Source organism: Polypterus senegalus, chromosome 13 (genome assembly GCF_016835505.1).
Source record: "Polypterus senegalus isolate Bchr_013 chromosome 13, ASM1683550v1, whole genome shotgun sequence".
In the NCBI taxonomy this organism is placed as follows: domain Eukaryota; kingdom Metazoa; phylum Chordata; class Cladistia; order Polypteriformes; family Polypteridae; genus Polypterus; species Polypterus senegalus.
The window spans coordinates 107,703,668-107,731,148 of record NC_053166.1 but is presented as its reverse complement, the minus strand read 5'-3'; the positions used below and the strand labels follow the sequence as shown (position 1 = coordinate 107,731,148).

The following is a 27,481-nucleotide window of genomic DNA, read 5'->3' as shown; positions in this document are numbered from 1 at the left end:
TGACTATTGGTCTAACATTTAAATGCAAAGACAAAGGCATTAGTGGACTCCTCTTCCTCAATATTTATGCACTATTTGACATCCATACCACCAATGCTCTGAAATAATTGTGTTAATACAAATAATTACATTTGCTAATGCAAAACATTCTGAATTTTTCAGGGTAACTAATCTTTGTTGAATGAGATTTGTGTTCACAGTTAATGATAACTGACACCCTGTTGTGATCGTTTTAAATGCAAATGTAGAGTTTTGGTGGTCTTTTCTTACTGTTTCTTGCAGAATTTGCCTAAAGCTTGTGAATTTGCACTTTTTCAGATTAACTTGCATGTCATAATTATATTTTATTTTTTTATCTACTGGGTGCTTCCTCATCAGTTACATTTCTCCTCCTTGCATGCTTTGCTACAGCGTCTCTTTCTAATATTGCCTTTCGCTGTTCAAATTATTTCGTAAAGCATGTGGCATTCTTACTGCAGAACTTTCTTCATATTTGACATTATAGATTGATTAAACATACTTGACAATTTCAAACTGAAGCAAGCTTCATTTAACTGTAGCTGCCAGACTGACAAAAATCAGTTTTAAATATTTTATATATGCATGCAACACATTTTATTATTATTACGTGACTTACAAAATACATTACAAACATTGGTGCATCACAAACTGCCAAATGGGCAGAAATCAGCTCATATTGTATACATAGATTAACAAACTTGACTTCTGGTTTGAGTGAACGCTGGCAGAACTGGTCGCCGCTGCTTGCCGGTAATTAGACTGCTGATTTTAGCTATGACTGGTGATTTTGCTAGTGATAGTGCCGTTATCGATGAGATCACTGCATTGCGTTGTACAGCTGTGTATGCATTAGCTACAGCCAAACCCCGTTTCGAAACTTACCTGGTTTGTTCTCTTGAAGCCTGAGCTGCTTGTGGCCTCATCTAAAATGTGGACGGGTGGGATATTCACCTGGTTTATATTTGTTTGGCGTTTCCTGTCGCTCGCTATCCAACCTGCGATGGGCCTGCTGCAACACTCAGCTGCTGAGCTTTTTTGACTGCATCTCAAACAGTCTGTGCCTCTGCTGTCTGTGCTGCATTTCAACCCGAATGTCATATTTTTCCCTGGTCGGAGATACATCCATCGTGGGTCCCACCAGAGATTCTAAATGGACACCACAAAAGGAATTAACTCCTTCTGGTCTAACTCTTGGCACCCTCCACGTAACACAGATAGGAATTGACAACAATGTGTAGGTTAGTCTAGCTTGGTTGGCTACCACCGCTGCCAAATGCGAATTTCTCTGTATACCAAGACATGGCAGCAACCGCAAGACTTTTCTCAACTTAATGAAACCAAACCCCCCACCCCGGTTTGTTTAACCAATGTAAATGTACCTTGTAAATGTGTTTTGTATTAACTAATTAATACACAGTAGATGATCATTTATTTTGGAACTCAAACCAATGAAAGCATCCAAGCAGCAAAATAAATAATTATTTTGTAAAATAGTTTCAAATGCCACCAATATACAGCAGTAGCCATTAGTAGCATTCTTTAAGAGAATTCATACTTAATGAAACCATACTGAAAAAATAATTAATAGCATTCTTACTAAAAGTCTTTGCTTAAGTAAAAACTCACACGCATATCCAATGAAAACTAAAGTAATCTCTAACCTGTTATCTAACACTGTTGTATGGTGGTTACCATTGCTGTTTACTTCAACATATCACATGCCTGGTCACTGTATTATTATATTTGCATCAGAAAATATTCAATAGACATTCTTCTTAAACCATCATTACTTTTTCCTTTTTGAGGAAAATGCAGACAGTTTCGATTTGGCCAAGTATGGCTAAATACAGTGTATGTTTATGGTATACATCAATTGATTCTCTGCATTCTGTCAATTCTTACGTTATCTTTATTGATTAAATGGCTTTCTAAAATGTAAACATGTTTTTTTAAAATAACTTATTTCTTGCCAGATTTTACTAAAACACCTCTTTTTGACCAATGTGCCACTTTATGCCATGTGAACAGTGCCTGCTTTATAAAGTCATGAAGAGCCTTGTAATCAATTTGAGCATATCTAACATCCTGAAAACTCATTTATCCTGAAGATGCTAGGTCCCGGATATTATGGACAATCCTCTACTGCATTTTTTTTTTTTTTTGAAGATCACCACTTTCCTATTCTTCATTTAGATGTATAGTATTACCTTGGCTAATGAAGCCTCTTAAAACAAGGGCCCTTTATGATGAACTTGATATAAAATACGCTATGGCTCATGCACAAGTTTAAGTACCTGTCCACTAGAGTGCCATAGAAATTACTGTGTAGCCTCCCTACTGTAAATAGGTATGTTGTTTGCCATAAATATCCTTAGTTATTATATGTGAATGCTTACTGTAACTACTGGATTATTTTTATTAAAGTTATTAATATAATTTGAGCAGTATGTTACAAAAACGTAAAGAAACATTTTTGGAAATTAAAGATTATAAATAAAGGGTGGAAGCCATAGAAAAAAAATGCCACATGGCAGAATCACCGAGTTTAGCAGCTGGCCATGAAAGCAGTCAACTGGAGTGTGAAAAAGGCACAGCTATAAAGCACTTTTCTGCAATCAGAAGGAGTTATCCCTCTCCTGAAATCCTTTAGCAATTCTCTTCTGGCATTGTTTAATTCATAGAGGTGGGAAAAGTGAGGCAAATGGTGATGTCTCTTGGCCACAGTGCTCACAGTGTGTGGCATAGCCCACAGCATGAATAAGTAAACAAGGGATAATGAAGATGTGAGCACTTAGAGAAGCATGGAAGGAGCTGTAAAATACTGTGGTTGGCTGCAGAGGAGTTAAAGGCACATGCCCTGCCCCCATCCAAATTGTGGTCATTATAGTCTATAAGCATATTCCTCCTATTGTACACCTACCTCTGATAATGAAGCTTCTTGTAACAAATTGTAGGTGGCACACAAGATGGACGAGTATCTTGGGAGTTGGCTAGATACCTTATCTGGACGGGAGGCCCATAGTGGACAGAAAGGCGTTCTGGCCAAGATAAGGAAAGCTTCCCTAATGGATGGATGGATGGCCATCTTTGGCAGAGAAGAAGATGGTTTCTTACCTGGGTGGGAAGCCCCAAACAAATGGAGAAGCGTTCCGACCAGGGAAGGAATGTCTCAAGATTGGCACCCATTTGGGTCCACGGGTGCCGCAAGAGATGGCTGCTGGGAGATGTACTCCCTGTTATGTAGGACTTTCGTGTGACTTGGAAGTACTTCTAACTGGCAACAACCACGGAACCACAAGTACTCCTGGGTCCTCAATAAAAAGGACCACTCTCACTTGTCCCAGCAAGTTGGAGCTAGGAGGGGCATGGGCTACACTAAACTGGAGGATGAAAGGTGCTTAGAAGAGAAGTAAATTGTGCCTGGTGCTTTTTTTTTTTTGTTTTGGAGATATCTATATAATAACTACCACGTTATTTGAACCCAGGACTGTCTTGGTGTGTTCGTATTGGGGTTTGGGGCTCTCTGGTGTCCCCTTGTCTTAACAAAATTTAAACCCTGAAATGCATTTGCTGTTTTAACTGAAATGTTACTGTTTTGTTATGTACTATACATCAAATAATACAAGTAATTTTCAAATTACCATTTATGTAAAAGAGAACAAAAAAGAACCATATGTGCAAGTTCCCTCATGCAAAACATGAAATGAATGGATGAATCCATTCCTCAATTATCAACCTTGTTTATCGAAATAAGGGTCAAGGAGTGACCCATGCCGGTATCACTTGGCACAAGGAAAATCTACAACGGCAATTCAGTTTATCATGGGTCTCATTTACACTCACTTAGGCTGGACCAATTTAGAACTACCAATTGACCTCATATACACATCTTTGGTATGTGGGAAGAAAAACCGATTTATCTTACTGAAAACCTATGCAGACACTTAGATATGCAATATTCACAATTAAAGTGTGCGGCACGCGGCTGGGGGTGGTACCCAGCCGGGACACCCAGGAGGAGCGGAGGAGGGCTTGCGCCTCCTCCAGACCACGAGGAGGCAACCACCCTGGCTGCTTTGGGGGCCACGGGTGCAGAGCTTTGAAGCTCAACCCTGTAGGGGCCTGTGGTCACCGCCAGGGGGTGCCCCAATGCCTGGAAAGGCCTGGACCTCAGCACTTCTGCCACACTAGGATATATCCAGGGATACAGCCGGCACTTCCGCCACACTGGGGCATGTCGGTGGAAGAGTGCTGGAGCACACCTGGAGCACATCCGGGGGGGACATAAAAAGGCCGCCTCCCTTCATTCAGGGCTAGAGTCAGGTGGAAAAGGACAAGGTCTGGAGGAGAGAGAAGGAGGCAGCCTGAAGAAGAGGCATAGTGTGGTGTTGGCCTGGACTTTGGTGGAGTCTGTGGGTTGTGTGGCACTTAAGATCTGCAAATATTAGTTGTAAATAAACATGTGGTGGTGATTAGTAACCTGTCTACCTGTCTGTGTCCGAGGCTCGTTCCACAAGTGTTAAGGCTAGAATTCAACTCAGGACTCTGAAAAAGTCAGGCAGCAACACTAACCACTGTTCCAATCAAAATGTAGTTTAAGCAACTCCTTAACTGAGGCCGTGCACAAAAAAATTAGCGTAATATAAAAAGAACCATTTACTTACCAGCCGCACTAGTGGCAATCGTGTCTTCACAATGAAATCCAAAGTTGCATGCGGAAGCGCTGCTCTTTTCTGACATTTCATCTTTAAACTTTGCCATGTCCAGTAAATCATCAGTAGAGTCCAACAATGACACCCTTCCACCTGCAACTGAAGAAATAACACACAGTCTTATATACATGCACTACCTTATTATTCGTATACATTTGATATTTTATAAAAATCTGTCATTCAAGTATTTGTGTGCTGTCTGTGTCTGTTCGTTAGCGCATTTGGTAAATGAAGCCCATAGTTTCTCAGCTGAAACAGTGCTTTTAACAGGACTCCCTCAAAGAAGGTACTATTTAAAAAAGCTACATCATCTGTATAAACAAAGAAAATGTGCTTGAGGCCAGAGGCAAAACAGCCAAAGGCAGAGCAAAACAGTCCACAGACAAGTATCAGAATATAAAGTTAAGACTAATAAGTAGCAAGCTATGATTGACTAAGGCGGCAAAGAAAAGGGAAAGCTTAACCTACCAGCCCAAATGATAAAAATGGGCTTCCAAAATAACTGGAAATTTAATTTATCTTTACATTAGCATACAAGACTGATATTATGTGTCTATAATATTATAACAATCTTTCAACATTACTTCGTAACCAATATCAAGGTTATTACATAGAGGAAAGAGTTCAATTGCCTATTTATATATAATGTACTTATGTTTGAACTGTCTGTTCAATTTCTTCATTTTTATTGTTTAAAAGTATAATCCACTTCTGCTCCCTTAATATAAAAGGATTGATAGATGTTGTGTACACTGTATATTTGCAAATGTTATATAAAGTAGAGGTTGAAAGACAACTGATTAGATTTCATGGGATGCTTTTTCTGCAAGAAAAACACACTTTCACATAAAATAAAATCCAGCTGGATTGGATACAGCTACATGCAAATCATGTATCTCATATTAATAAAAGTCTTTACAAATGCCTGTTTTTCTAATATTAAAAGTCTTTACCCGGCTAAGGTCCTTGTGTCTTTTAGACTTTCATGAAGGGTACTACATCGCCTTAACTACTGGGAAGCAGCTCAGACAAAACCATATTTGAATTTTACTAAAACAGACAAAAACAAGTATGAAGAAAACTTGACGCAGGCATTTTTCAAAGCTCTTTTATGTTGTTTTAGATACTACACAATTCCATTGCAAGCCTGGAATCAAGTCTAGTGTGAAAACAAGCCAAGTCTCCAGATCTTTTATGCAATGCAGACCCCAGATTGTGACAATATATTTATCTATCTATATAAGTAAATATTGTGTGTGTATGAGGTCTGACACAAAAAAACTAGACCATGCCTGTAATTAAGAAAATGAATTACAATCACCTTCAAAATAGTTCCCTTCCAAGATGACACACAGCTGCATTAAATGCTGCAAATGTTCAAAGCAATTCTGCAGATCATTTTCCAATAGGCTGTTGAGGATCTCTGGCATTTTTGCTTTTACAAACAAAAAATGGGTTCCTTTGTGCACAAACTTGTGCCATTCAAAAACATGTGTACGAAATGTGTACTCTTCACTGTAAGCCATAGTCAATAACTGCAAAGTTTCTGTCGTGGATTTCTTGAGTTTCACAAAAAACTTGCTGTTAACTCACTTTTCACTCCGACATTTTCTGAAAATGTCTGCAGTATATCTGAACATCCATCCTCTGAGTGAAGCGATTGAGTTGAGTCTTTTCTCTTTGTTTCTCACCTCCCACTCTTGGTTCCCAAGCGATTGGATTAGTCTTGTTTTATTTTGTATTGGACCTCATATATAATTCAATACATCATAAAGGCATGCTAGATATTGGTCTAGTTTTGTTTTGTTGTTTAAAATACAAACCTATGCATATTATCTAATAGGTTTTCATCTTTTTCTATGAAGCACTATATCTTTTAATTTGTTCTTTATGCATAGTCTTCCTTCCCCACACTAAGCGACTCTTCAGTTCCACCCGGGGAGGTAAACGTTAACATTATTCAAAGTTATTGTCTGTTTTTACCTGCATTTTTATTACTCTTTAATTTAATATTGTTTTTTTGTATCAGTATGCTGCTGCTGGATTATGTGAATTTCCCCTTGGGATTAATAAAGTATCTATCTACCTATCTAGTCTTAAAATGTGGCACACTAACACTTCTCAGCTTTTGTCAAGTTTTGACAAAACTTTTGGCCTTGCACCCTGGAGCAAGATCCAAGAAATACTACAGTGTTTGTACAGTTTGACAGAAAAACAGTACCACATATTTGGTGATGCTGGTGTGTTGGTTAGCACACTTTTTAATTAAATAAGAAATCCAGGTTTGATTCATATCTTTCACATTAAACTTTTTCTTGAATCAAGCATTTAATCACCAATTAAGTCATGGCCTCAAGTCATGCTATGTAAGCTCAAATTATTTTGTGAGTAATTTATTGCAATTTTGGATTCTTTGCACAAGAACCACCCAAGAAAAATGCATACAAAGAAGCACCTTTCAAATCTGCTAAACCAGAGCAGGGATGCATGGAAGCTTGAGTCTGTCCTAACAAGCACTAGGTGTAAGTCAGGAACAATCCTTGGACAAGGTAAATACAATAACTTTCTGGGGTCAACTCAGTATCGGTAGTCCACCTACTATGAATGTCTCTAGACTATGGGTGGAAATGATGGCACCCACAGGAAACAGAAGTGGAAACTGGGAGAACTCCATGCAAGGTGCACCTGAGACGTGAAACCCTACACCACAATGCTGCCCCAAAGAAGCTTTCTAATACTAACAATAGTCATATAAATGCAACAAGTTAATAAAGGTAAGATAATAAAGTTGGGTAAAAAAAAATATCTGAATCTGCATTTTACCTTTCTACTTTATCACCTTAGCAATGCATGTTTTATCAACAAGGCACTTACATTTTCTTTTAACTACTGGGTAAGATGGACTGAAAATGGATAGGCAATGAGGGAAGGACTTAAAATTTGCATAACATCCCTTTACTAAGAAATACAGTATGGGAGGCATTTAATCACCTACTTTGATTTTCATTGTCTATGTTTGGGAAAAAGGAATAATAACCAGTTGCTTATAACTTGTTAGTCAGATTGAGAACGGTTATACTGTTTACAAATGTCACATGGAATTAATTAAGTCTTCCATAGTGATTAAAAACACTGAAAGGTTACGGCAGTCTTGAAATATAACAAAATGTAAACTGCAAATTTTCATCTATTAATTTTTTCCTTAATGACTCAGTTCAAATCAATTTTGTAGGGCATCTCAGAAGACCCATGAGTCACTAGACTGAAACATTTGCAAAACACCAATGTCAAGGTCACTTTAGTCCTAGCATACCATCCATCTGTTCTCATAACCATCTTATCCATAGCTGGGTCACAGAACACCTGGGATATCATTCATTTTCTGTCTAATGCTTAGGAGCAAAAAAGCATTCCTTAAGACCTAATACATTTGAGATGGAAGCATGAGAGTTTGTAACAGAAATCAATTTACAGCAACTATATTTATGTCCATACATGGCTGATAGTATTGAAATACTTCAGGTAAAGAAGACACAAGTTTTGAGGGTGGGTACTTGAAATCTCTATGCATGGTTAGGGATATTATTCCCAAATGTGACAAAAAATGCATATCCTTGATTGATGATTATGTCAGACTATCAAAAATCACATGTATTAACCAGACAAAAGAGAAAGTAAAATAATCATCTAGTTACATGGAAAAATCTAGTTACATAAACAAACTGTTTACATTAGAGGACATCATATTAAAGATTTTTGTCCTCCAAAAAAAAGGATACTTTGGGTCAGACATGGAGAAAACCATCAAAACTCATCATCTGGTACCATGACCATTATTTTTGTGCATTAGACTTTCAAAATGAAGCCTGAAGTGCAATGTAAATATTTTTATATATGCTATGTGTATTTAAATTGTTTACTAACAAAAACAAAAGACAGACAAATAATAAAACTTTTTTTTTCCATATTTGTCGTCAATTTTGGGTTTTTATAGTAAAACTATAATTTCGGTTCTGTCTCCTGCCTCTGCATACTTTTGCTGTAAGAAATGGGTTAATATAAAGAAAATAGAACGAAAAATAAAAGTAATGAGAGCACGGTCACTCATTCAAACAGAACCCTTAATATGCAAAGAAAATAAAACTGTCCAGAAATGCATCCCTCAAAAATTGTCCTGTCCCTAATTCATAGTTTAAGAGTGCTAATATAACATTTAAAATTTAAAGTCACTCGGCTGTCTTTTGAACATTAATACATTATTTGCTTGTTGCATTGTATGAAATGCCTTTGCAACATCTTAATATTACTGAATTAACACTAAATGTAATACAACTGTAACATTTATCTTATAAAGATGCTTCATTGCTTCTCAGTAAGAATGCCTTTGTTAAAATTATTTACAAACAGAAAAGAAAGAACTTACTACAGTACTCTGTCTCTTCACTAGAGCCTATACAGCAACAATACTTTCCTGTTTTAGACTGGATGTCAGTCCATGAGAGCTGATCATTACCTTCACACATACACACATGTAGAGTTACCTGAAAAGGACAGTTTTCCTGCTTTTGAACTGTGGGACCAAATTGGAATCAAAATAAAAACACACAAGGGGAATATGCAATCAAGGATATGCTTATGTTATAAAAATGATAAAAATCACAACTCATTTCAAAACTTCTGGGGCAACTGTGCAACATAAGTTATGTTTATAGCTTTCACCTGTAACAGTGTTCAAGTGAGTAAGTCCATTCCAGAGAGTCTGGATGCACGAATGTGATTGCTTCAATGTTAAAAAACCTCACTGTTGGTATAGTATGAGGGATTGAAATTTTGCTAACCCACATGAAGAACACAACAATTACTGCTATCAGTTATATCCACAAAGTTGACCATACTCACAGTGGTCAATCAATAATCCTGCTAATATGAAATTGTCTCACGTTTTTCATGATCTGGATTTTACAGATCATAGCTGACTTGTGAGCAGTAATTATCATGGAGCATATTGTACTTACATGTGGGATAGTAAACATATGCCTACCTAGCTTTAAATAAAACATATTGCTTATTGGTGCATTTTTCTCTGTTTCTTACAAAAAAAGGCAGTGCACCCTTGTGCTCAGGCCCCAATGGGAGAAAAGGGCAACATGGGCCAATGAAAGAAAAGGGGCAGTGACTGACGAAACGGGCATTCTGTGTCTGACATCAGAGGTATTGCAGTCTGCAATTAAAATCTGTTGGGTACCTCTGTAGCCTAAAGCTTCCACCCTGGAGCTTCAAGTAGGTGGAATCAATTTACACAAGATAACTTAATATTAGAACTTAGCTTTGGAGGTCTGCAGCCCAACTGTATTAGGGCTTTTGGAGACAACTCAACTTCAAGGGTGGAGGTTATGGGTTGCAGACATATATATTTGTATATTCTTACCCTTTGTACACATTGCTGTTGATTAGCAAAAGAAAGCAAGAGTTTGTACACGCAAGAATAGCTACCGTAAAATATTTAAAGGTTGAGGTCTTCACTTCCCTGGATTCATATTTCGCTGAAGTTGGTGGCCTGCTTTTTCATTTTCGAACCACCAGCAGAAAACATGGAAGAATGTTTCGACAAAAGTAAACAATTATTTAAAGACATTGTGAAATGCAACAATAAACTTTAAAAAAAAAAAAGTGCACAAATAAACATTTCATGGAACATATTTTTTGTTGGTTATTTATTTAATTTTGTCTGTAACATTCCCCCAAACACAACATGAAATATGGCTAGAATTTAAAACTTTCGGTTTCACTCGACAAAGCTGAGAGGGCGAGCTCAAGCGACTACTGGGTTTTAAATATTGAATTTTAGGTACACCAGATTTAAATCTTCAACCAACAAATGCCATATTTGCATTAAATGATTTCAGAAGCAGGCCCTACATGAATTTGTAGTTTATAGAATTGAAGAGAATGTTTGAACAGAATTTCTGGGCAACTTTTTCTTGCAGTTGCAGTCGACAAACTCAACCACAACATTGATTTGGGAGGCCTGTGGCTCATGCGCATGCTTGCTAGAGCCAGTCCTGTCAGCTTTGACAAGTCAAGCCATATTTCATGGTGTGTCAATGGGAATTTTACGGTGAAAACTAAATAAACAAGCAACAAAAACATATTTCATGACACATCCATTTATTGCCACATTTCAGAGGTCTTTAATTTATTAGCATATTTATTTAGTTAGTTAAATTTGCCCGAAATATTCCTTCATATGAAAAGTCCACAGCAGAACGCCTAACCCAGTCTGTCGGAACACCTTTCGTGCCTTGCATTGAACGCTAACACGTTTTATGCTTGGTTTTTCACACCGCTTATTAGAAAAGCAAACTGTTAACTGCTCAACAAATTTTACTCATTAACTATACATATGACACAACTTCCCTGCATTTAGCTATGATGTGCACGGAGTTTTGAGTAACATTTGCACCACCATTCTACTTCGTACCCTGCAATAATACTGAAGGGCAACTGAAAATTGCACACTAAATAAGCACCATGTTACTTGAATGCCCCACGGCCAAACACATCACTCGTTACAAAATATCAAATATTTAACTTCTTCTAATTTGGCCATAACTCGGATTAAAGTAACCAAAAAAAAACATTCCACAAACAGTTGTTGGGAGTTGGGTAGACAGACAAACATACAACAAAAACGCCGCACGTCTGAAAGCCCCTCTCCTAACAATGACCAGTCACACAACCAGTGACTAGGTAACAAGAAAATGTAGTCTCCCCAACGCCCTGTGATTAATTACGATGAGAAAAATATGGTATGAATAGCTTTAGTTTACTACTAAAATTTGGTAAAGCATCAGGCTTACAATATGACATTTTATATAACTCAATATAGAGTACAGTATATGTTTAAAAACTGTAAGGTTCACTTCGCAATCAGTAGGTGCCTAGTCCACGTGCATGTTTTTACACTTACATTTGTATTAGTCTCATGCCATTATTGATGATTCCATTTAAAAAACGCTTTTTACATTATGGAAGTAATGATCAGCTACTAAAGTTTGGGGTTGGGACATCTGTGAGGCTCACCCAACCCCGAGGAATTACTCTTGACATTTACTTTAAATAAAACAGTTATTTCTATTTTTGCAGAATAACAATTCACCTGTAAAAATAAAAATGGCCTGCAGTCTTTGGGCATGTACAGTGTGTATCTCACATGCCATTAACTAAGCAAAATAAGTAAATATTACAGGTGAGTATTACAATATTGTAACAAAAAATAACCAGCATACAAAAAAAAATTCCTTGTGCTTGTTTCTCATGTGAGTGCACATTTTTTAAACCTTTCATGTAATATACAAGGTTATGGCTTACAGAAATTTAGCAATAGAAAGGAAACATAAAATATGATGAGAAAGATTGATACATATTTAGGAAAATTAAAGTAATACAAATACAGTATACAGTGGAACTTCGGTTCACAAATGTCTCTGAACTCGTACAAATCGGGTTACGACCAGAAAGTTCGCCAAACTTTTGCATCCGTTCATGACCACACACTCGGGTGACAAACAAGCCAGTTTCCCTTTCGGTTCGTATGCGCAGATGATTTCCGCACGTGTTCAGTCTCTCTCTGTGCATTCCCTGTGCTGCAAGCAAGCAAGTGAGAGAGAGAGCACGAGAGAGAGAGAGTGGGCTGGCCGCGTAAGGCAGAGAAGGTAGTTAAAGAATGCACCAGGCTTGTTTTTAAAGAGACTGATTTGAGCATTCTCTGTTCAAGGTTTTCTCAGTGTTATTCAATGATTTTACATTTAGTTTACTATTACACTGTGCATTCTATGGTATAATTAACTATTTTTGTGCTTAAAAATCTTTAAAAAAATATATTTACATACAGCTTGTTCGGTCCGGAACAGATTAATTGTATTTACATACAATCCTATGGGGGAAATTACTTTGCATCACAACCAAATCGGGTTGCGACCAGAGTTTTGGAACGAATTACGATCGTGACCCAAGGTTCCACTATATATGTATGTGAATTTCCCCTTAGGGATTAATAAAGTATCTATCTATCTATATATGAATAAAAATACCTAAACAATCCAAACATTTACAAAATGTTTACCTGGTTTTCAGAATGCAAAATTAATATGTTCCCTCGAGAAACTGTCTGGGTGTGAAATTTGTATTTGTAACTATTTATGAAGGCACCACCACAAAACATAAGTACAGGCCAATTTAACATCCTCATGTTTGATATTCTCTTCAAAAAGTCTGTACAAAAAGGTTTGTATGAATTTGTGCAGAACAATCTCTATAGTGGGGCGGCACGGTGGCGCAGTGGTAGCGCTGCTGCCTCGCAGTTAGGAGACCCAAGTTCGCTTCCCGGGTCCTCCCTGCGTGGAGTTTGCATGTTCTCCCCGTGTCTGCGTGGGTTTCCTCGGTTTCCTCCCACAATACAAAGACATGCAGGTTAGGTGGATTGGCGATTCTAAATTGGCCCTAGTGTGTGCTTGGTGTGTGGGTGTGTTTGTGTGTGTCCTGCGGTGGGTAGGCACACTGCCCAGGGTTGGTTCCTGCCTTGTGCCCTGTGTTGGCTGGGCTTGGCTCCAGCAGACCCCCGTGACCCTGTATTCGGATTCAGCGGGTTAGAAAATGGATGGATGGAATCTCTATAGTGTTTAAATTTTTTTTTTTTTTTTTAAAGTAGTGATGTTAGTGGACAGAATTTATTGTAAAAGGCAAATACTTGTTTAGCTAACTCAAGTAGGTCTTTACATTTTTGACAACCTATGGTTTCTAATTTACAAAATGAGTTTCGTCCTCTCCTTTTCTTCTATCCATTTTCCCTTTACGTTTCTGGTAACTTACAAGATTTAATGATTTTCTGCCAAAAATAGAAAATTCTCAACTTTTGTATTTGTCAAAACTTCCATTTACCTTGTTAAATATGTAAACTAACAAAGTAACATCTTTTAATCTAGTATAAAACAACTGAGCTGAAAATTAAAGTTTCCAGTAGCCCCTTGCATGGTGGTTTACATACTAAATTCATTTTACAAGGATGCATCAGTGGAGCAGGTGATATAATACAATAATCTGCAATATTTATACAAAGCAAAATCAAATCTAGGTTTTGGAGGAACATCAGGGTTAAACTAAGTATTAAGTCTAATACTGGAGTTTATTTTATATTAAGGGTTTTAACTGACCCTAAGTAGTACTTTTTTTTAATTCATCATTACAATGATAATTTTTGCAAATTAGACAGGCAGTGGTCCAAGTAATTATTATATACGTGAAAATCTGCTACTGTTTTTACATTGTCAGTGGCATATTTAACTTTAGGTCTTTGATGTACCTACAGTGATTAATTTTTAATTTTAAATATTAAAGTCCAGTAATTACCAGTAATGGTGAAGTATTATGTACTGCCAAAATACACATCAACCACCATTTTCATCACAATTTATTTGTAAATTACCAGGAAAATTGCAGAACTGTAGTAACCAGCCAACTGAGCAGTGCTATGTGCAAACCAAATTTCACAATCCCACTGGTTAGACTGAACATTTTCTCCTTCTCTATCAGAATCATTTCTTGTAAAAGAATGCAACTCGCCTTTTCAGAACATAATGACGGATTTCTTTTAGCGTTGTGCCTTAGGCTTCTAGAATTTTATAAGATAAAAGACAAGTTATAATTTACAGAAAACAAACCTCCCCTAACATTTTTACCAGATTCTATAGTACTAGGGTGTTGTACCATGTTAGGCATTAAGGATGTAATGAGAAATCAAGAAAAATGACACCTTGGCTAACTGCAAAGATTACAATATGCAAGCTTTCGAGGCAACTTTTTCTTGCACTCACAGGCCCCCATCTTCAGGCAAGATGTAAAGATTGCCTTGAAAGCTTGTATATTGTAATCTTTTTAGTTAGCAGATAAAAGTGTAAAAGAAGTGTAAAATAAAATTTTTTCTTGACTTCTCATTTGTCAGATTCTACAAATTTCAGACAGTGACTCTAATAACAGAAGAGAGTCTATATATTCTTTCAAGAAAAAGTGAACAATGTTCCTTAATGAAAATATGTTGAATAATAAATAATTATAAAAACTTAATAAATTTTGAGTTAGTACATAAGCAATAAAAATCACTCCACATTCATTGATATTGCCTATAATTTTTCATTTCCAATATACAGGAAGGCCTGCTGTCATTGCTTGCTGAACCTTTGATCACACAGTATTATGGGCTTGCAAGTTACTTAAAAAATCCTCAGTGACCTGCATACCTAAAAGATTACCAAATTGAATGATCTACTTTTAATTTAAGATTATTATATGCAGTGTTTCTTGCTATTCCTTTGGGACCTTTGTGTTCTCTTTTTTCTGGGTGGTATAGAGGTTTTAGTCAGAGTCAAAGCAGGTGGGCATTTCAAATTTAAGGGTGATGTCTACATTAGAATAATGTAGTGAAGAAAGTTGAGCAGTTGGCAGTAGTGTTTTCAGAATATATGTTTAGACATCCCTCTTAATATTTTAATAAAGCACATTTAGTGCAATAAATAAAGAACATTATGGATTTGTTTTGGAAAGTCAGTAGATGAATCAGAAGACTTATTTTAAAAATGCAGACAATGGACAAACAGAGCATGAAACATTCAGTATGCCCGACGCTTTAAATCCTCACGAGCTTAAAGAACTAATCCACCCAAAATATATATTTTGTACGTTTCTTACTGCCTGTAGTTTGCAACGATAGCCAAGATTTTTTTTTTTTTTTTATAATCTCATGTGTTTCATGCAGATCAGACTTATGAAAAGTTTCTCACATAGTAGGTATCTATGGTAACCAAGGCAACAGCAAATAAATTTAAAAACATTGGGGGCAAAAATGTCATGTAATCCAGTTGTATGCTCCCAACATCCCAAACACATGTATTTTTACTAAGATATTGTTAAACAGCCCACTTCCATAAAACAGAACAAAAATGGACATGCTTAAATGTGACTGACTTTCATTGGGACATTACTACAAAATTACATGAGGTGTGTAACATATTGGATAAAAAGTATCCGATTTGGATAGAGTATTCCATTTAAGCTGCAGAATTTCTGAAAATGAATGGCAAGCATGTCCACAGGAACAGAAGTAATCAAAGTTAAAATTTAAGTACACGTAGATCCAATTTGGAAAAAAAATGGCTTCTAACACAAAAGCCAAATAAATGAAACACAGTTCATAGAAAAGAAGTGTACCTGCTACAAGGGAATAAAAACCAGCAGAGAAAAAATCTGAAATATGTCACAATTACAAGTGATACACTAATGTACCGTACCCAATCAAATGAAAAATACTTGCTTAAATTAAATTTGTTCAAATGTTCAACATCTACCATTTATGGCTTTCTGAGAGAAACGTACATTACTTCAATATTCAGGGCAATTTATTGAATCCCAACTGAGCAGTCTCCTCTTCTAAGATATTTAAATGCATCAAGGTGCTCAACTTTCAGAAAAAACATTTTCATCCTCTTACAGTCCTCGACAGTGTGACGGTATAGCCTCACCAGGACACTAACACAGTACAGACAGATAATGGACAGCAAGATTCTCAATAAGCTTTAGGTATGAACTGCAATGAGCAATATGCCAGCGAGTTTACAATGGGAAAAAAAATACTTAACAAGGTTATTGTATCTTAGTAACCTCGAGGTTAGGTATAAATGTTTTTGTTATGTGGTGTTTTATGATGTGTATTTTGTTTTCGGATACTTAGATTTTTGCTCGAAGTGTATGATTTCCCTGGCAGGCCCGAAATAGTATCTCCCTATGTTTAGGTGAGCTGACCATGGGAATTGAGAAGACTTTATAAGTACAGTTGTGGCTGCAAAATGGGAAACAATTGTTCGGAGAGATCTAAAAGAATGGTGAGGTGCCTGGTGGAAGAGCTGTTGGTTGATGGTAAGGAGCCGTTTACAGCTCCTAAGATTTTTTTTTTTTTGGAGGAATTGCATTTACAATAGGGACTGAAACAGTTCTGTTTTATTTTAAGGCTGCTGATGGCCTTACAGGAACTAAAAGCGACTGCATACATATCAGGGTAGGAGCCTCTGCGTTTAACATTTTATTTTTCTTCTTTGCATTTTCATAATTAGATGATTTGTTTAGTCACGGAATTATATATATTTTTTGTGCAACCATTTACATCAGTAAATGTTTCTATTTTTCCTTTCTCCTCTATTGTGGAATAATAAAATTACCCTTTTTTTTTTTTTTTTGAACATCTGCCTCTCTTGTGTCTCTCTTATTACCCCCTCAGTCCTGGTTGGTCCCAAACTACTAGCAGGCCATCTGCTTTAGTAGATGGTTTGTGACACACAGGCCCATTATTTAGGTAAGGCAGCTGGGGTGCCTCTTTTCTGAACATCAATTCAGAAATTCAATTTTGAAATTTCTAACTTGCATATCTCCCAAGGGATACAATGTAGTTTAATTATTCCTATGACCACAGGTAAAAAAAAACACAACATTAAACCACCACTGCCAGCGCTTTACCTGGTAGCTATGCTTATAAATTGTGATAAATTGAATCAATTTTGCTAAATATATACTGCTCAAAAAATTAAAGGAACACTTTTGAATCAGAGTATAGCATCAAGTCAATGAAACCTCTGAGATGTTGATCTGGTCAGTTAAGTAGAAGAGGGGGTTATTAATCAGTTTAAGCTGCTTTGGTGTTAATGAAATTAACAACAGGTGCATTAGAGGGGCAAAAATGAGACGGCTGCGGTCAGTGTCACTACTGGTAGCATGAAATGATACCTGGACCCCGCAGAGGATGGCACATCAATACATGCCATTGCCAGAAGGTTTGCTGTGTCTCCCAACACATTCTCAAGGGCATGGAGGAGATTCCAGGAGACAGGTAGTTACTCTAGGAGAGCTAGACAGGGCCATAGAAGGTCCTTAACCCATCAGCAGGACCAGTATCTGCTCCTTTGGGGAAGGAGGAAAAAGATTAGCACTGCCAGAGCCCTATAAAATGACCTCCAGCAGGCCACTGGTGTGAATGTCTCTGACCAAACAATTAGAAACAGATTTCATGAGGGTGGGCCCAGTGCTCACTGCCCGACAGCATGGAGCTTGATTGGCATTTGCCATAGAATACCAGAATTAGCAGGTCCACTGCTGGCGCCCCATGCTTTTCATAGATTAGAGAGGGTTCACCCTGAGCACATGTGACAGACGTGAAAGGGTCTGGAGAAGCCATGGAGAATGTTATGCTGCCTGTAACATCATTCAGCATGAATGGTTTGGTGGTGGGTCAGTGATGGTCTGGGGAGGCATATCCATGGAGGGACGCACAGACATCTACAGGCTAGACAACGGCACCTTGACTGCCATTAGGTATTGCGATGAAATCCTTGGACCCATTGTCAGACCCTATGCTGGTGCAGTGGGTCCTGGGTTCCTTCTGGTGCTTGACAATGCCCGGCCACATGTGGCAAGAGTATGCAGGCAATTCCTGGAGGATGAAGGAATTGATACCATTGACTGGACCCCACACTCACCTAACCTAAATCCATTAGAACACCTCTGGGACATCATTTTTCGGTCCATCCGACACCAACAGGTTGCAACTCAGACTGTCCAGGAGCTCAGTGATGCTCTGGTCCAGATCTGGGAGGAGATCCCCCAGGATGTTGTCAGGCATGCACACAAGAACGTGGGAGCTATACAAACTACTGAGTATGGTTTTGAGTTGCTGCAATGAAATTTCAGCAAATTAAACTTTAATATCTTCAAATGTAGGTTGCAATTTTCTAGTGTCAAATGTTCATTTGTACATGATTAATATTTTTTATTTTAATCCTTCACCTCTTTAAAACTGGATGTGACAGAGTAGCTATGTTGCCAAATTTGAATTCAGCACTCTAAAATCTATAAAGAACAAATAAAATTTTTGACTGGAATGAAAAAAAATTATTTGTTGACCAGTTGTATAAATATTTCCTCCACCACATAATTATTTATTTATTAACCTAGTTGGCATTATTCTTATACCAGGAAAAACAAGTTAATAGCGTTGAATTTTTTCAAAAAGAAAAAAATGTTACTACTTAAATACTAAAACGTCAACATAAATACAGTAGAAAAGATATGTCTAGTGCCCACTATTTCACTGATGCAGATTCAGTACATGTACTTTGTGTGATAGGTTTTGCAATTAGGATAAGTGTGTTTCTTTGCACATTTTTCTTATTTTTTTCTGTTTCTTGCACATAAGAGGGTTGAATGCCAGTGCCTAACCTGCAGGAATGACACACCCCTTTTGTTACTGCAGGCTACCACAGTGCAAGACTTGGTGACTTCCACTTTTTCCCTGACATGAGCATTGACAGTTACCACATTATGAACAGTGCTTAGGGTGTCCTTGTCCTAATTATTTTGCCTTTTTCATGCAGCTATTTTGCAATACTTCAGATTCAGTTAACTCTAAAACTGCCTTTAATGGCATTTCATTTGACATTCTGCTTTTCATTGGAGGCTCTGCACACTCATGAATATTGATGAGTTAAATCAGAGTCACCATAAAGTGGAAGAAAGCATAGAATATTCTTTTTTTTTTTTTTTGAACCATGTTGCTCTTTCATCCATCATTACATGCAAAGAGATGGGGTATGCAGGACACGACTTGTTGCTTGAAGGATTGGACTGAACTTCAATGAGCATCTGTTTTACCACTTTAGAGTTTGAGAAAATGTAATACTCTGACTTGAATATTTTTTCATTACACCTCAATGTTATAGACTGTGTGCCAAGATAGCAGCCAATTAAGATGCACATGTTGGCTGAGGCAGGTAAATGAGCATAACCAACATTGAACAGACGCGATTGTCACAAGTGAAGAGACACAAATAGACTTTGCTTCCTGGGATGGAAGATTAAAGGATAAGTTCAGTATTTTTTGAGTCAAAATCATTTCTTCTCAATAACTGTATATATTAATTTGCCACATACAAGTGTGCTCTAAAGTATAGTGTTTTTATTTTTAAAATACCGTGTGTATTGCAGCTTACAGTAGGGCTGAAGGGTACAGAGGTCAATAGGAGAATGAAAAAGCTTTAAAACTTACCAAACAGATTCACTTTTAAACAGCAAAGGTTTTAATATAAGAAAACATGCCTTATGTGTTTATGATGCATCCTTGTAAAATGGAAAGGAAGGAGATTGAAAGGAAACTAGAAATAATTATTTTATCAGATTCTTGGAACTGTTTTTCTTGAGTAAGAATTCACCCCCTGTTCGTTTGTCTGTTCGTGCTTTTTTTTGCTCCAAGTTGCAATGTGGTAAAAGAAATGCACACAAGAGTTTCATTGTACTTTGTACAAATAACAATAATTCTGAAGTGAACAGACTTTGTTTTTGTATTGTATATTTAATAAAATCCTTAGATTTTTTTTTTTAAAAGCCAAGCCACCTGCATGTCCGGTTTCTGTGCTGTGTTTAGTGCTAGGAGGAGGAGGTTAGGAGCACGCAATGATAAAGTGCATTGCCACACCCACCACACGACAAACCAACTCAGGATCCAGATTAGGACCGAGTGCAGCCATGCAAAAGGTGATGCCTCAGCACAACACTAATTCATGTTGGGGGGCCGACATGCAGGGCTGGATGCAGATTAGCGTCATACCCAGGATGGAGCAATTGCAGGTTAAGGGCCTTGCTCAAGGGCCCAACGGAGTAGCAAGATGGCAAAAATGACAGAGTGTAAGATAGAGCAGATAGAAGCAACACAGACCAATTATCAACTTTTTTTAATGCACAAAGAGTAATTTTTTCTGAGGATATGGTAATAAAAGAACTTAGGACAATGTGTTTGAGTGATTAAACTAACTGACATTTACCATTGCCATTACCAATCAGTCTGTAAATACAAAGGGAGAACATATAAATCTCATGCTAACTCTCACACTGTGAAGTCAGAATCACAGTTATACACTACCTGGTGGAGCTGGCATTAAAAGAGATGCCAGCAGCAGGAGATTGAGTTGTGCGGACACAGCACTTAGAAAGTGCTCTGAATGCATCTCCTGGCTGTTAGAGTACATCAGCCCCAAAGTGTAGCCACTGGCGAGGACCCAGAGGAAACAGTGGCATATGGGAAACTTCCGATCCTGTGTGAGTGGAGTGAGGCAGAGCTGAATGGTATGCATGACTAAGGATGAGGCAGCTGAGTATGTGTAGCTGTGTGGTAAAAGCGGCCACTGAAGAAACAAGCAAGTCCTTTTTAGGGCCACCCCAACAATAGTCAGTATAATTACATTCCTTTGTCTCCCACATTCCAGGTCATTACAATATTCTGTCTCTCATTGAAGCACACACATACATTATCCAGTAACAGCAGGGAATGTCATTGCAAAATAATGAAATAAGTTTCCATACAGTGAACGAATATAAGAAATTGTTTGAATTTTTCAGTTATTAATGCTTATTTGTCTACAGAGTAGAGACAGCAATTCACATCAGGGCATCAACACTCAATAATGTCAATAATGGCACTTGGCAATGACTTTGAGGTGAATCCACACCGCTAATCCTGAACGATGCCGAAGTGGTAGAGTCTCATTTAAAATTACTTCATGTCACAACAGTGTTTTTATTTTATGCTTTTTTTCCCCTTCTGTTTTGAAATGTGTAGACAATCTCAAAACACATATCAATACTAAGTAACATTTTTGGTTTGAAATATTGACTTATTTGGTAAGCTTTAAGGCTTTTTTAATGAGAGTCCAGTACCTTTCAATTTCATTTTAAATGTAAAAAAAAAGTTTCACGTTGGAATGCAATTTCATGTGACAAATTAATTAACTGTGAAGAAATAACAAGTCAAAGAGCTGAGCAGAAAGGCAGAATTTATTACAGGAATGTGTTGAGAAGACAGTTTTACTAATGACAATATAAGCTAACCATTCAAAATTATGAAAATGCTGATCATGGAAGTACAGTATGACAAAAGATCTGTAAAATACCAAAATAATGTAAAGAGGGTCTTGGGCAACACAGTGCTAAAATAGTGCAAGGTAAAACAAACAACTGTTCTCTAGCCTTCAGATGTCAGTTTTTATATTTCAAAAAGACATTTTTTATAAATGCATTTAAATTAAGATTATGTGAAGATGGAACCTTACTACTAATATCTAATACTAGCTATTATAAGTTTCAGGTATCAGTCAAAATCTGCATACTAAATATGAGTACCATTCATTACAGGTTACATTCCCAGATTTACAGTCTTTCTGCTGATGAGATACGCTACTAAATAAAGTTATATAATTTGTGTCAAAACAATGGGCTTATAACCTATGTTATTGTTAGTAAGCAATAATGTAGAAAGATTAGTATTTTATAAGTAAATCCAGAAATAGTACAGCTTATATTAACCAAAGAACAGCAAATTAAAGAAACAAGCAGTGAATGGCTTAGTCGTAAAAAATGAATTAAACATTTTCTAAATAAATCAGAATAAAACATTAGACATAAGAAATGCAATTTTTAAATAATACAGATACAGCCACAAGTGCACAAGCACAAAAAATTATGTATACTAACAGATAGCCACAGCCAGTTCCAGCATCACCGAGTGCAAGGTGGGAAGAGCCCACAGAGGGATACCCATCCATACAAACAGTCATTCACACTTGTGCTAACCTTTACTCATGCAGGCCTAATTCACAGTCAGCAACTAACTTACAAGAGCCCATATCAACTGGAGAAAAATGATGCAAACAAGAGTAAATTCAATTAATGAAAAAAGTGAATTCTAAAATAATATTTCTCTATTATTATCTATATTATTATTTCCAAATTTACTTAATCTAATATAGGGTTGCAGGGGGGCAAAGGATATCCAGGCAGCACTGTGCACAATACAGGTAATAGTCCTGGAAAGGGTATTACACGTGGACAATTTACCATTAACAATCAGACTAACCTACATGTCTTTGGTGACACTGGGAAGACTGGAATATCAGGAGGAAAACCAATGTAAACATGGTGAGACAATGAAAATTCAACATGGAAAAACAACCAAATCTAGGATTTAAACCAAGAATGCTGAATTGTTGAGACAACAGACCTAATTACTATTCTACCATACTGCCAAAGGTTCTAAAAATGTATTGAATTATATATAACTGTCCAAAATATAAACCACTTCCATCTAGATTAATAAATATCGTATGTATTTTAAATATTTTGTGGACGAGTTGATCTTTCTACTGTAAATGGTGTAATGAGGGTCATTAGGGCAACAATTTGTGATAAACAGGGCAGATCACACTGTTTTCAGCAATGCTCTCCAACTGCTCCTGGAGAATTCCCAGGCACTGTTAAGTCATTTGGCTGATACAATTCCTCAAGCATGCCCTAAGGCAGCCCCTCAATTTCAGCTGACAGTTAACACACGATATTCTCCTTACAGCAGACAAGCAAGACACATCCTTACTTAATGCCCAACCCATCTAAGTTTGCTCTTTTCAATGCAGACATTGTTCTGCTACAACGTCTTCCCATAATGTTAAGCCTGGTATCATAACAAGGAGTTACCTCAGTAAAAAGATGTATTTAAGGATTTAGTTCCCATTCCACGACAAAAGTCCAATGCAACAATCACAAAATATGCACTACTGTGCTGATTTACTGGTCAATCACATGATTATCTTAATCTACATTTTTCCACTGCCAGGGCTGAATCCACATTACTCCTTTTTACACTCAATCAGCAAACAGTCTCTCACTGACAGTATCCTGACATAGAGTCCATAAAGGAAAGAAACAGAGGTGCATGATCCTCCAGTAACAACACACCAACTACTTCCTATTTGCAGTATTAAAAAAGAACCAACACCACAGTCTCCTAGTCTTAAAGCACTATCCCTGATTTCCAAATCAGCACTGAAGGTAAGGCAAACCAAGACCATGCCACAATATTCAATGCTCTCAATAGTAAAGTCTGGATTTGACCTTGTCCTACATTGTCCTCAGAAATGGATGCAACTAACAAATTCTTATAGAACTCGCTCCTCTGATGGGTTCTTTAACCAAAAGCTTTAAAAAAATCCATGCAGCTCTCACCAATATCTCCAGTTGAGGTTAACATTTCCCCACCCTTGTTGAGAAAACATCAAGAAAATCCAACCTATCGTTCCAAGTCAACTATTGATTTACCAGGACCTCTTTCAGGACACCCACAGCTCATTCATAATGGCTTCTACAAACTTTTATATTGGTAATTTTCACTTTCTTGGCCTATTGATTCCTCTCTTTCAAATCCAGAACTCTAATGCCAAAACTAATTGAGGACCATGTATTTGGTGGGTTCTCAGAGTCTGTTTCTATCCCAAAAGGATTAGTGGAAATGCTGGTCCTTTCTAAGTCTTTCTTGCACACATACCTACACTCATATTCATGTGTACTAGGCAAATTTAATGCAAGAAATTAATCAATTTCCTCACCTTGGGCATTTGGGGGCAAGTCAAACATTTCTGAGAAAGACTCTTCAGTGCACAGTTTGCTTATTGTCCAAGTGTCCAATGGTGATCACATCAGAAATCACACTCAGGGCTCTGAAGCTATGAGGTAGCATACTAATTACTATGTCATTTTGGGACACAATTACTTTTTATTATTTGAAATCTTTATATTACCTTTAGGGATGGTGTATGTAGAATACAGTGTCTGAGCCAGTAATCACAGCAGCATGTTTGAAACAGTAATATGGGTGTTCAGCTAACCACTTCTTCCTATTTACATCAGTCTCTCCAAAGGCATGGACACCAACAAATTGTAGCAGATTTTAGGCTTTTCCACACTGTTAGTCTAATGTAGTTCTTAATCATGTGTCTCTTCAGCAAACACCTCATACAAAAGGCAGCAGCAAAGCAATTACTTTACTGAGGGCTTGGTGGCAGGGAGCCACTTGCCTCACTCAGACTTTTTGTTACCTGTGTGTCCAGCCAATAACATATTGATCTTTGCTCTGTCTCTTGCGATGCAGTTGTTTCTCTAAGGGAACTTCTATCCCATTCACCACTAAAACAGAAAGAGTTGTTTAGAGCAAGATTTTGTGATTTTATCAACTTCCTACGGAGCTGCTACAGCTTTACATCTAAAGAGGAATTTATCCTCAACAAAAACAATAGCAATGAAGTGCCTAACAGATTGACTCAGCACAGTTCTACTATTAAAAAAGCAGTTCTGCAACAAGGATTTTGCTGTCAGCACCGCTTACCACCTCTTTGATTGTCCCTGGTGTTAATGGGCTGTCCATTATCCTCTCCACAATGCATGGTCCTGAAGCACCTTCAGCCGCTAGGTTATTCCACCACAGCTATTTCCCTTTGTGCCTGTCTTCACACTGGTCACTTACTATATAAAATTTATTGGTACAGGATCAATAATTTCTTGAGGCACATACTGCAACTGGTCATTTAATGTATGTGCACATTTTATGTACTGTGTTTTTGTTGTCATGTATAATACTGTCTTGCACTTTCTCATTACTGTTTTTCACCATACCTCTTCACACTACTGTATATGCTCAAGGTTCCTGTAGGAACACATGCATTTTCCCTCAGGAATCATGGCATTATCCATTTATCAAAACTGGCTCCATTATGTGTTCTACAGAAAGAAATTTTACCTACAAGAAACATGCAATGCTCCAAAACCAAAGTAGCCTTATAGAACAGCTTTTTTTTACCATGAAAGGCATTCATCACACATTTGTTCAATTTCTGTCTTGCCTTTGTATTAATCTGTTTTTTATTTTGTTACCTCACATTGACCATAATTTTCCCTGTATTATATGAATGACCATAATTTTCCCTGTATTATATGAATAAGTGTTTTAAAAGGTTGTGCTATTATAGAACAACCTTTTGTTACATTTTTTTTATTTAAGTAAACATGAAAATAATTATTTTGTAAAATACTTTGTGCATCTCAGTCTACATAAAAATGTCCAAAACCATCAGGGAGGTTACAAACTTATAAACATTCATGGATTCAAATTTGAGTAATGGTATCATTTGCAGTTGGATAACAGGTATCAGAAACACAAGCGTAACAGCAGTCATTGCCCTGTGCAACTGACCTACACACTTCTGGGAACCATATGGCTGAGCCAGCATTTTTAAAGAGTAGGAAACTGAGGATTTTGGCAAAGCAAATAAGCTAGTTACCAACTGTGAATAGGTCAGGCCTTAGCACTAAACGAAAGGAAGTTGAGATTATACCTTTACCAAGTAAAAGTAAAAGCATAGGGTGCAAGAACCAGGGAGAGTGGGGCAACTCCTCTCTGAATGAATAATTTTACAGGCTAGCCTTTGCAACTTGTGCAATGTAAGAAAGGGCACTGTCGTGAAGCAGAAGGGGGGTTGTGGGTGGTAGATGAATTTTCTACCTGCTTTTCCTTGATTCAATGCCACAAACAGCAAAGCAACTCATGAAACACTGTCACATTAACATAAGCATCAGGAGGAATGCCATCATTATGGACTCTCCCCTTAAACATCAAAAAAATTGTGCTTTAATATTTCTGGCACAGGCTTAGACTGTAAATCATATTGCTCCAGAAATATAGTTTGCATCCACTGTTTCTGGTGTTGTATGGACTTTGGGTCACAGGTATGTATGCAAGATTCATTCACATGTATGAAAAACTTCTTACATTTATCCTGATCCAAATTCATTAACTTGAGATTCTTCCTGGCTAACTGGAGGCAGTAATGCCTCATTACAGGGTTCACAATTATGGGCACCTCATATACGAACACCTTGCTTTGGTTTAAGTGTTCAAGAACAATGGATTTATCTATCTGACAATAAATATTTTCTATAGTGTCTGCTATCTCATACACTATCGGTTTTCCAATCCTCCACTAGGATTTGATCCACAATGGCAATAGTTTCATATGTTGATGTTGCTGGGTTAACTTTGAGAGATTTCATGCCATGGTGAAATTCTGCAGCCCATCTCTTGACTGTGGCATATGAAGGCATTAGACATAATTTGGTTTACTGTACCAAAACAATATTATCTTCAAGTTACAGGTGTTACCACGTTGGCATTTTGAGAACCCACAACTGCATGACCCAGGTCACAGTGAAGCACCACCGCTGCTCTCCCGTTCAAACCTGGAAATTCTGAATTACTATATTGTCTACCTGAAATTCCACCCTCCAACCTTCTCCATCCTCTTAACAAAATCTGGATGGCTGGAGCACCTACAGCAACTCAGATAACTGCTGTTTTCATGTCTGTCAACTGTTATCACGGGGTCCCCTGGTAAAAATGACCTTTCGAACAGTGTGATCCCTAGAATTCAACCTTTTCCATCTATGGAGTTATTTCTCCCTGCTGGACACACTTGTAATTCACATATTTAGGTGCACAAGAAGGAATACTGTAAGGTTGCGTTCAGGGAGGAGGTAAGACAGGCATTAGGTGCCAGTGAAGAGTTACCAAATAGCTGGTCGACTACAGCAGAAGTGGTAAGGGAGACAGCTAGAAGGGTGCCTGGACAGAGGAAAAGGACAAAGGAGCATGGTGGTGGAATGGTGCAAAGTATACAGAGGAAGAGGCTGGCAAAGAAGAAGTAGGATAGTTAGAGCGATGCAGAAAGTAGCCAGGAAAACAAGGAAATAAGGCATAAGGTGAAGAGAGAGATTGCATTGCA

At 37.4% G+C, this 27,481-nt stretch overlaps 1 protein-coding gene across 12 annotated transcripts in view; it reads right to left on the bottom strand.

Annotated features, from left to right (window-relative positions):
* Positions 1-27,481, bottom strand: part of LOC120543262 (zinc finger protein 25-like) — a 72,958-nt gene that overhangs the window by 12,889 nt on the left and 32,588 nt on the right. For 11 of the 12 annotated variants that reach the window (XM_039776262.1, XM_039776255.1, XM_039776259.1 and 8 more), the window contains one exon: positions 4,686-4,832. In XM_039776262.1, the coding sequence (XP_039632196.1) occupies positions 4,686-4,832 (147 nt within the window). Of the gene's footprint in view, positions 1-4,685; positions 4,833-24,745; positions 24,834-27,481 lie in introns of all 12 variants that reach the window. The other variant, XM_039776266.1, reaches the window with a different exon arrangement.